Source organism: Nematolebias whitei, chromosome 20 (genome assembly GCF_014905685.2).
Source record: "Nematolebias whitei isolate Nwh7 chromosome 20, NemWhi1, whole genome shotgun sequence".
In the NCBI taxonomy this organism is placed as follows: Eukaryota; Metazoa; Chordata; class Actinopteri; order Cyprinodontiformes; family Rivulidae; genus Nematolebias; species Nematolebias whitei.
This window is the reverse complement of record NC_056517.1, coordinates 36446351-36457539: the sequence shown is the minus strand read 5'-3', so window position 1 is coordinate 36457539 and position 11189 is coordinate 36446351. Positions and strand designations below refer to the sequence as shown.

At 39.7% G+C, this 11189-nt stretch overlaps 1 protein-coding gene across 1 annotated transcript in view; it reads right to left on the bottom strand.

The window, feature by feature from the left end:
- Positions 1–3523: 3523 nt before the first annotated feature.
- Positions 3524–11189, bottom strand: part of zc2hc1a (zinc finger, C2HC-type containing 1A) — a 10679-nt gene continuing 3013 nt past the window's right edge. The window contains exons 5-10 of the mRNA XM_037693814.1: positions 9432–9573; positions 9219–9361; positions 7510–7606; positions 5214–5289; positions 4437–4541; positions 3524–3904 (exon numbers count right to left, since the gene is read on the bottom strand). Of these exons, the coding sequence (XP_037549742.1) occupies positions 3769–3904; positions 4437–4541; positions 5214–5289; positions 7510–7606; positions 9219–9361; positions 9432–9573 (699 nt within the window). The 3' untranslated portion in view covers positions 3524–3768. The remainder of the gene's footprint in view (positions 3905–4436; positions 4542–5213; positions 5290–7509; positions 7607–9218; positions 9362–9431; positions 9574–11189) is intronic.

Below are 11189 nucleotides of genomic sequence, written 5' to 3'. Positions count from 1 at the left end.
TTATGAAGCAAAATGGGTCATGGGTCGTCCAACAGGATAATGACCCAAAACACGCAGCTAAAAACATCCAAGAATGGTTCAGAACCAAACACTGGACCCTGAGGGCCTCCTGAGCCCTGATCTAAACCCTGTTGAACATGTGAGAGAAGGAACCCTTCAAACTCGAGGCAGCTACAGCAGACACTGGACTGGAGTGATTGCCTAAACAGCAACGTCTGATTTTCAGAAACGGTTTTATTCTTTGATTTTGTTAATTTCAAGTTATTTCAGTGACCCATGTGAGTTTTTCTACCTTAAATGGAAGCACACTATTAAATATGTGTCTGTAAGACTGTATGCAGTTAGCTTTTATATTTACTCAGCAACGACTGCTGAAGCAAGACCAGGAAATATTAAGGTGCTCACATAGTTTTGCTTTCACTTTAGGAAACGGCCGAACTAGCCTCGGCATATTTCTGTTATCTAGTTATTTTAGGCTGTGTGTCAAGTCTTCGCTGCTCTCTTCGGTTACATTTTGTTCATTACTCATCGGGTTTGATTGATGTATTAAAAGCAGATTTTGCTACAGATGAACGACTTCAGCTCACGGGTCTAATTATGTGTTTGTGGGAGACATTTAAGAAGTGTTTCCCCACCACTTTTAGTGAGTGCTGTGATTAATGATACTTCCCCATTTAAGGAAAAATATGAAGATAGTCGTGTAGCAGGGAAGACAGATTTCCCAACTTTAACATTTGTCTTCTGCGGCTGCAGAGCTTTGCTCTTTGTGCCTTCAGCAGTTCTGCAGCTATTCCTTTTTCATGTCAGGTACTACATAAGCTAAATCTGTCAATCAAATGCATGTTTCTTAAGCAAACTAGAGGAATTGCATTTCCTGTGAGGTGAATGCTTATTCCACAAGAACTTGCTGAAAAACAGCTGAAATTCTTAAAAAAAACAACAAAAAAAACATGCTGACATGTAGCTGAAATGAACAAGCCTAAATTAGCTGAAGAAAGCAGAAAGAACACATATTTGCTGAATTAGGTTCAAATAAGCAGAAATGAGCACAGAAATGAGAAAATTAGCTAAAAAAAAAGCTTAAATTTGTAAAAAAAAAAAAAAATGCTGAAATGGTAGCTGAAAAGGCAGAAAGAAGCTTAAATTACCAGAAGTAATTGGAAAGAGCTGACATGAGCTAAAAAATGTGGAATTAGCTGAAAAAGCTAAAATTTGCATAACAACAGCTAAATTGTAGCTGAAACAGCAGAAAAGGCTGAAACCAGTAGAAAATAGCTGAAAGGAGGACAACAAGCTGAAATTAGCCTAATAATTTTAATTAGATTGAAAGTAGCAAGAATTAGCACAAAAACTTGAATTGATATGAAAAATTTAAAAATGCTAAAGTAGCTGAAAAGGTAGAAAACGCTATAAGTATTAGAAGAAAAGAATAAAGAACACATTTGCCCAATTAGACTGAAAGAAGCAGAAATGAGCACAAAAAAGTGGAAATTAATTGAAAAATGCTGAAGCACACACACACAAAAAAAGCTGAAAAGTAGCTAAAAAGGCAAAAAGAAGCTTAAATTACAGGAAGAAAGTGGAAAGCGCTGAAATGAACTTAAAAAAAAGGTGGAATTAGCTGAAAAAGCACAAATTTGCCTAAAAACAGCTAAATTGTAGCTGAAACAGCAGAAAAAGCTGAAACCAGCAAGAAAAAAAAAGCTGAAAGGAGCATAACAATTTTAATTAGGTTGAAAGAAGCAGAAATTAACACAAAAAAATTGAATTTATATGAAAACTGATTAAAAAATGCTAAAGTAGCTGAAAAGGTAGAGAAAACTTTAAGTATTAGGGAAAAAAAGAACATGTTTGCCCAATTAGGCTGAAAGAGGCAGAGATGAGCACAAAAAAGTGGAAATTAACTGAAAAAAGCTGAAACAAGCAAAAAAAAAAAAAACACCTGCTGTAAAGAAGCTAAAAAAAAAGAAAAAAAAAAAGAAAGCAGCTTAAATCACCAGAAGGAAGTGGAAAGAGCATTTTTGCTGAATTTAGTTGAAAAAAAAAAATTTGTGGAATTAGATGAAAAAGCTTAACTAGCTTAAAAATAGCTAAATAGTAGCTGAGAAAGATGAAAAGGCTAAATGTTTTTAAAAAGCTAAAGTTGCACCAATACCAAAAAGGCACAGCAGGACTGTCCTGAAACAGCCGAACGTTTTCATTTATGATCTGTTGAAATGGCTTGAAAACTGCGGGATGAGAATCTCGCCGAAAAACGTACAGAAGAAAACGTAGATCACAACAGAGCGAACGCTTCATATCAACACAATAAAGCCGGAGGCATCACATGAAACACTGCATGCGAGTTCCAACTCCCTACATTTGTCCAACTTTCCTTGTAGGAATGCAAACTTCCAACACTATTTTTGTTTTTTAACATCCTTTAATACGAAGAAGGGGCGTGTCGGTCAAAGTTTGTAAACGTTGCTATGCATTATATCGTGACAATGATGAGATCTCACACGGCTGAGTTGCAGATGACGGTCTTGGCTCAATATCTACAAAGCTGAAGCACATTTTTGTGATTAATGATTAGCTGAAGCTGCCAACTTGAACCTCTAATGAGTACCTTGAATTTTAACATCAACCATCCAGTTCGTAAAATCTGTGGCCAACACTCGAGCAGTAACTTCATGATATCCTTCAAAGACAAATGGAAATTAAACATATTCATGGTGCACTGATTAAAAGAGCAAAACCAGTACCGCACTGCCTCCCAGTAAACGGATCACAGGTTTCTTCATAGAAGTTTATTGATGGTTGATAAACACAGCATTAAGAGCAGAACCATGTTCAGGATAACAGCCGTTGTCGGTTCGGTCCATTTTTACATTTCGAGTCGTGTTTGCTTCCCGCGCACGTGTGCGCACGTCTGAAATAACTCGGATAAAGCTTAAAAACAGTAAAAATGACACAAATAACAAAGCGTTTCTCATGCATATCATCTGCGAGGATTTAAATAGACTCCTTAAAAATCAACAATTAATCTATTTTTATACAAATTAAGAATAAAACTGTTTAAAACCTACAGAATGTTCAAGAGCAAAAGAATTAATACGGACCTTGTTCAGATGCTGAAAACGACATGAAACAAGTAAATAAATAAGTTTTGTTGTATAAAATGAGCGGGAGCAAAAGTAAACGCTACGGTTTTGTGTTGGTATAATTACGGGAAAAAGTAGCGACGTTAAAGGGAGCGCTGACCCGTCAAAATAAAAGGTGGGAGGGTTCGACGTTCCGAACCGTTTTCCTCAGAAAAGCACTTTCTTCAGTAGTCTATCATTATTGCACTTCAATGGGAACACTGAGCATGAACCGGATGCATTTCAGAATTAAAACAGCGGGGCAGGCGACGCGTTTTCTTCTATTTTTACATTTTACGTCCAACTATGCATCGATGCGCGTTTGCTTATCTTGTGGCGGTCGTGTTATTTTCAACCGCAACAATCCTGGGAGAGGGAACGATGATCCACAAGATTCGTTTCCGCATCATCAGCCAGCGTCAACCAAAACAACCATTCGGAGTTTAAAATATAACCCGCCCAGGAGAATATGCATTAACCCTTCGTCGGAAAATAATCCAGCTGAAGCTCAACTGCCAGAAAACTAGATCCAGGTTTGAAACAAAACCTGGAAACGATGTTCGTCTTTTGTGTTTTATCTGCTTTGGTGAGATTTTCCGACGTGGCACATCCCTGCTTTCCTCTACTCCCCCTGACCCCCCCACCATCAGATGCACATCCTCCTGACCCCGCATTCGCAGCAGAACTTGGCGGATTCGACGGGGTACTTGGTGCCGCAGGCGTGACAGAACCTGCTCTTCGTTCCGCCGTCGCCAACTTCCGTTCCGCCGTCGACATCATTCCTAGAAATAAAAAAAAAATAAAAAAATAAAAAAAAACACAAGGAAGCACGTTAAGAATTTATGCAGTTACATTTACCGACGAGGCTGTCTAAACAAATGACTCCCTGTAGACGCTACGACGTTTATGCTGCTTCACAGACGTTGATCCTTCTGGTTTTTAAGACTCTGGGAGGAACGTTTCAGGTTGAACGCTCCAGACGTTGAGACGTAAAAATTAAATTCTCTCGGTGCGTCAGGACATACGCAGCGGTACCGGTTAAGTTAGTCATCGTTAAAGCTGAACAGTAATGTTTAAATCCGATAAGTGACAAATGCTCCAAAGCACCGGTCCTGATCAGCTGATTTTAGTTATTACGTTAGCATGTGGCTGCTCCAACAATGGAAGGCTGCCAAACACAATTCAAATCTAATCTGATTAAATTAAATTCATAAATCAGTGAGTCCAGGCGTGTTCATGCAGTACAGAAAAACAACCACAGGGGAGCAGAGGAGATCAGACTTGTTGTTTTTCCAGCGGTTGGCGCTCATTCACCTGGATATGTGGGGGTCCACCTTCTTCTTGTGGGCTCCTGCTCCAGCCTGAGAGGCCTTCATGCTTCCGTAGCCGGAGCTCACGACTCGGGCCTTACCCCCCACACTGACAGAGAGGAGTTGCAGAATGTAAAGCATGTCGAGGCCTTGGTTTGTAAACGCCGAGCTCTACTGTGATGCATGCGCTTAGACTGCGCTGCAACAGCAGCATGTAGATCAGGGCTGTTCAACTAAATTACTCAGGGGGCCTGACGTCATTAAGTTGTTTGTTTTATGATTTTAGATCTAGTTTTATTTAAAAGGAACTCGAACTGAGTTCATCCGTTGGGCCTGATTTGGCCCCCGGGCCACCAGTTGAATAACCCTGACAGGCTACATGAGTACAACATTAAACAAATGTTAAGCAACAAATGGCTTCAGAACATGCAGTAATTTAAATAAAACTGTTTTAAATAAGGAATCCATGGGCCATGTTGACGTCATGATATTCTTTACGAGTGACCAACACTACGTGTTTGCTGTCCAGACACACGGCAGCCGTAACGTCCTGCATCAAGGACGCGAGGAAATAAAAGTGAAGTTAAATCTTTTGAAATTTATTTGTTGGAATTCTGAATTAAATTTCTGTTTCAACACAACCTTCGCTAAGAGACCCAACGGTAATGTAAACAACAATTTCCAGCCAAACGAGCGACTAAATCAGCAAAAGTCTGAGTCGGTATGAGCTCAAATGTAAACAGTGCTACTTTACCATCAGTGTGCGTGTACGTGCGCTCACCCTGATGGTGGGCTGGCGAGGCCGGTGGGATTACTCCTGACTGAACCTGCCATGGACACCTTACCGGAGGAGTATCCTTCAATGAGAGAAAGATGATTAATTCAAGATGGCGAGCGTTTATGGAGTTCATACAATTAATTAAAATAAAATAAAAAGTTTAAATGCAGCAGGTACTCCTGTTTGATCATAAAGTGTTACTTCGTGCTTACTACAATTTAAAAACATATTTTTAGAGTTTTTCCCGTCCCGTTTTTGCAACAAGTGATAAAAACCATCTGTAACAGAATGACACGAGGTGTAAAATGTAGGAATCTGTTTTTTTTATTGTTGACCACTTCCATTCATCCAACTTCCAGTAACATGGTGCGACCTTTTTTTTTTTTACTTTAATAGCGGTTAATAAAAGTTTAGAAGTATTTGTTAAAGTAAACGAAGATGTTTGATATTATGAATTTAAAAAAAGGTTAAATCGACATCTGGACCAGTTTCTTTGAGGGAGAAATGATTTAACTTTTTTTGTTGTCATCTACCTGGATGATTAAGCTTAAAACTTTTGTTTGTTTTTGCTCTTATTATGAGGAATAAGCAATAACTGCCATATTTCTTGCCGTATAAGTCGCACCTTTTTGCATAGATTTGCAAGTCCTGCGACTTATGCACCGAAGCGACTAATATATGTTTTTCCCTCATATTTATAACAATATTTGGCTAAGATCTGACGATTTCATTCATTCTGACATGGAAAATATTGAACACTACCATTTTCAAACTGCTAGAGGGCCCTCGAGTAAAATGAGACGCTTGGCTTGCCATACCAAGCCACCTTCGTCTCGCTCCGGAGCTCCTGGAGCGAACGTCAAATCAGCTGCACGTCGCCGCCCAGGTGAAATGCAGCTGATCTGGCCATTATAGAGCATTTATTAAGAAAAAGTTCAACTGAGACGCACCTTTACTATAATTTGGAGCAAACAATTGTTTTTAAGTGTAAATCTTGTTAAAGTCCTCCCGTGCACGCTCCCGTGACCACTATTTGGCAGGCAATCCATTTTGGGCACACCGGCCCACATTTCCAGGCGTAATAGATGCAATTTATACAGCGAAGCGACTTATTTATGTTTTTCCCACTTTATTAGACATATTTGGACTGACGCGACATACGGCAGAAAGTATGGTAAATATGCAAGAAACAAGCCTTTTTTTAATATTTACTTTAACTTATTTCAAAGTGGCAGACATATTATTGTTTTCAGAAAATATAGAGAGGACACAAGTATTTATTGTTGTTTAAATTTAATCCATGTGAGAATACAGTTTTTGGTATTCTGACATGTATTGTTACACCTTTGTAAGGGGGAAAAGTGAAAACAGACACGGTGTTACTTCCGTCACGTCCAGTGTTGCAATGGACGAGCAGAAGACACACGTTTTACCTCAGACATAACCAATCGAGACACGACCGGTAAATAAGCTGTCAACACAAACTTTGAAAAGTTACCACGCTCTAAAGACTATATACAACTGTAGTAAGAAAAATAACATAAAAGAAAATGCATTTGAAACATATAATTTTACTGCATCGTTCTGTGACCTTTGAACTGCAAGACAACAATCGATCATAGATCAATAGATCAGCAATCACAGTGCATATTATTCCCATGAATTCAACAGAGGAATGAATTATGGAGTTTTGTTTTCCATTTACATTTCCCACATACTACCATGAACCAGACAATTAATTTTACCCAAATAATACAAAACAATATTTTTTAAAAGCTGAAACAGTTTTATAACTACTACAAAATCATCGTCATCAAACTCTTATAGTTCTGTCTGAATGTAAAACTCGGTTTTTATATGTAGTACTCAGTTGAGTTTATTTCTAATTTAAAGTGGGTTTTGTGGCTCTGGTCACTTTTTATTTCGTGAGGTAAAAATCTAAAATGACTCTCTGGATTGTAAAGGTCGCAGACTCCTCACTAATATTTTCAGAGAGTATTTAATTGCTCTGCTGCCACCTAGTGGGCACACATTAGGTCAGTTTTAATTTGGGTTTTAACTGGGTCAACAGCATAATAAAACCAGATAACTTGAGTTATCTGATCTTACAAATAGAATTCTCTTGTTGTTGTTGTTGTTGTGTTTCTGTAAACCTCCCCACCGCACAATAAAACAATTTAAAAAGTATTACGTAGGGCAAAGTCTTTAGGTATTTCAAACAATCTGCCACAAATGCACAAAGCTGCATAATGTGAACATTACCCTGAGCTGCCTGAACGATGACGCTGCGCTGCCTTACCAGTGGACGGTCCCCTCTGAGGTAAATGAGACGTCGCTGATGAGACGGTCGACGCAGCAGGAGAGTTGGTCTTCTTCACTGGGGCAGGAGGCTTGTACTTAAAAAACAACAATAAAGGAGTAAATAAATACCAAAAAGTACAGTAGTCCCTCGCTACTTCGCAGTACGACTTTCGCGTTGTTGCGGTTTGTGGACGTACAGTCCATAATATATAGTATTGGACAAAAAAATAATTAATATTATTCACGTGATTGGGACAGTACTGGATAAAGTTAATGAAAAAATTAAATATTTCAGACAAGTGCCGCCATTTTGTAGTTTTCTCTTAGTAATCCTCCACTGTGTTCCCGCTCATAATTCAGGTCTCTCTTGTAAATGAGTCCCTGAGGCTCAATGGGACCAACCTGTATAAATAAAGGTTGAATACCTCATTTCCCAGAAGGCAACAGGGCTCCGCCCAGAAGCCTCGTTTCCTTCTGCTGACAAAAACAGAGGTAAAGTTTTGATCTGATCGGCGCCCCGGGAGCAGAAGACGACCAAACCCATCTGTCAATCTTGAGCTAGTAGCCCGCCCACGTGGACCTCCGAGCAAACGAGCGTGGCCGAAGGTCCGGCGCTCCGTCCGGAACTCATCGGGACATTTTTAATCTCCGTCAACCGGCCCACGAAGAGGCCGGAGCAGAGAACGCGCGTCGCCAATGATCCAGTGATCCATCTGAAGCTTAACGGCACGTTTTTAATATTTTTCAACCAACCTCTGAGCGGGGGACACGCTGGTGAGTAAAATTTACTAGTTACGTAGAAGCATGTTGTTGTTGAAGAGTGTAGCACATTGACTGTGGTGCTGCAGGGGACGTCTGCAGGAACGGAACAGTTGGACCGGAAACGAACTGAGCCACTCCTCATCTGCAGAGCCCGGTAAGTTAAATTTATTAGCTACACGTACAGTAACAAAGTTCATGCTCAGTACTGTACGTATATGTATGTTGTTAAAATGACGCAGGTTTAAGTATTTAGAAGATTGCAAGCGTGCTGGAAGGGTTTATAAATCCTTAAAAGATATAGTATAAATACTAAAATAAATAGTATGCCTTCTCTACTTTGTGGTTTTTCACTTATCATGGGGGGGGGCGTGGTCCTTAACACCCACGATAAACGAGGGACTACTGTAATACTTCAGTTGTGAAGACATAATACAAGTACACGAAGAAATATCTGTATAAAACTTGAAACTCATCAGGCTTCTGTTTTTGTAGGTTTTCAGCCTATAATGTCTTCACACAGAGCGAGCACCGTTTAGGAAAGTTAAAGTATTTATTTTCTCGTAGTGATGGCTAACGAGTTCTTAAATTAAAGGTTGGTGAATGGCTGCCTCTCCCACAGGTGTTAATCTGCAGAAGCAGCTGAAGGCAATGAAAACGGGTCAACTACGGTGATGACAAGTCAGGTACCAATTTCTCCGAGTCGCGTCAAATATGTAAATAAAAGTGCATACCCACATTTTAGAACTGCACATCAATACATGTGGAAAACTACTTGAGTAAACTCAAACTTTATCGATTGATTTAGTCTAGGATCAACTTTGAGTCGTGAGGACTTGGACCATTAAACAAAGCAGAGCTTGTTTTGGGTATAAAATCAGTTCATCGTTCAGCCGTGACTTTTATTAACAAACAGACTCGCATCGTGTTTGCTGTGCACGTGTGTACCTGTGCGCGGCCAGGAGGCCTCTTGGCATTGCCGAGCTTGTTTTTGTTGGGCATGCGGGCCGTCTGCTCCTGGCAGAACTTGATGTGTCTGTCAGCTGCGCTCTCGTTGAACCTCCGCTGACAGTAAGGGCACTGGATGTAATCTATAAAGAACAGCAGGACCTTTGTGAACGGACAGACCTACAGCTGTGGTTTAAAGATCTGCTTTACTACCTGGATCATAGGTGGGGGGCGGAGGTGGGGGTAGAGGTCCCCCTTCCTTTATGACCTGAGTGAGGACCTTGGCAGCGCGGATGGTGGCGATGAAGTCCTCGTGCTTCTTGCGCCAGTTGGACGACTTCTTCGGGGGCTCTGCCTGGCAGGACAACCGTACGGCAGTTTGTTTATGGAGTTAGTTTATAGCTCAACATACTAAAGCTCATCTATAGACTCGCTCATCTCAGCCTGGAAAACAACCGAAGCCCTGTGTGAAAAATGCTAAAGAGCTCAAACCACATTGAGAGGCCGCCATTTTGAGAACTGAAAAGAGACAACCCATATCATGTCAAGGGGCCTCCCTCTCATTTTTCTTACAGACACGCTGCTCGCTCCCTCGCTATCCATCCTTGGATTCAGTCTTATACTGCCATCCGGTGGTCGAAAAAAGGTACTACACTCAAAACAAATTAAACATTTCATCTTAAATTTGACAATGATTACTAATTATTGTCAAATTTAAAACTATATTGTTTATCGCAATAATTTCTGAGACAATTAATTGTATAGCTAAATTTGTTATCGTGACAGGCCTAGCTAGGAAATAACAAAAACCTTCATGACGGATCTAAAATGTTACTAAACGCCATAATTGTGATCAGCTAACAAGTACAAGATGGGTTCATATGAAGAGGTGTTCACGCAGATATGAATTCTTAGATGTTAGTTTAAAGCAAAGGGACAGTAAATGGTCCAGAGCATTTTGAAATGTTGGAAACAGAATTGGAAAATTGAACAAATAAAATGGAAGTCCATGTAAAATCCTGCTAAATTGTTTGACACGTGGACGCAGCTTTAGAAAATTAAGGTTATCCTCAAATATCGAATTGTATTTCAAACTTTCCACAATAAACTAGAGACCGCAATTTGGCCGCTGCAGCTTCCTGTCTGCGACGTGATGAGTTCCCATCAAGTAAAAGGCGTTGAAACCCGCTTTTTAAAACCGTGTTATGCTTTGAAAACAAACGGTGAGACTTTCAGTGAGACTGCAAGACAAAACGTACCCAATCTCTAAATATTCAGAACGTGTCTCCCCACCGTCATACCACCAAAACTATCCCATGCCTTCATCTGATCATCATTCGTCAGTGAGTCAAATAGAGCAATGGTTCCCAACACTGGTCCTTGAGGAACACCATCCTGCATATTTTAGTCGTTTCCCAGCTTTGACACATCTGATTTAAATGAATGGGTGATTAACAGGCTCCTGCAGAACATGATGAAGTAATTAAATCACTGAATCAGGTGTGTTGAAGCAACTAAAACATGTAGGATGGTGTTCCTCAAGGAACAGGATTGGGACCACTGAAATAGAGACATGATTCTCAACTCTTCAGCTTTAGAACCACAAAATAAAAGCTGCAAAGACACGTCTCCCTGTCTGTTACAGGTTAAAGTGAACAAACACTGTTATTTAATCATTTAGCCATCAACCAATTAAATGTTTTTATCCGTTTATATTTACAAATTCGATCTCTTTAACTCTTATTCTCTTTTATCTCTTTATTCGATCTCTTTAGGAATAAATCTGCTATTGGCTGATATTTCTTTTTAAAGAAGTGATTACTGCAGCTCTTGGTGTTTCACACACTGGGGTCCTGACTCCAGCTTTAAGAAATTAAAATTAAGGTACTTTTATTTTAAAAACAAATGTTTACTTTAATATGAAGTATGTATGTATGTATGTATGTATGTATGTATGTATGTATGTATGTA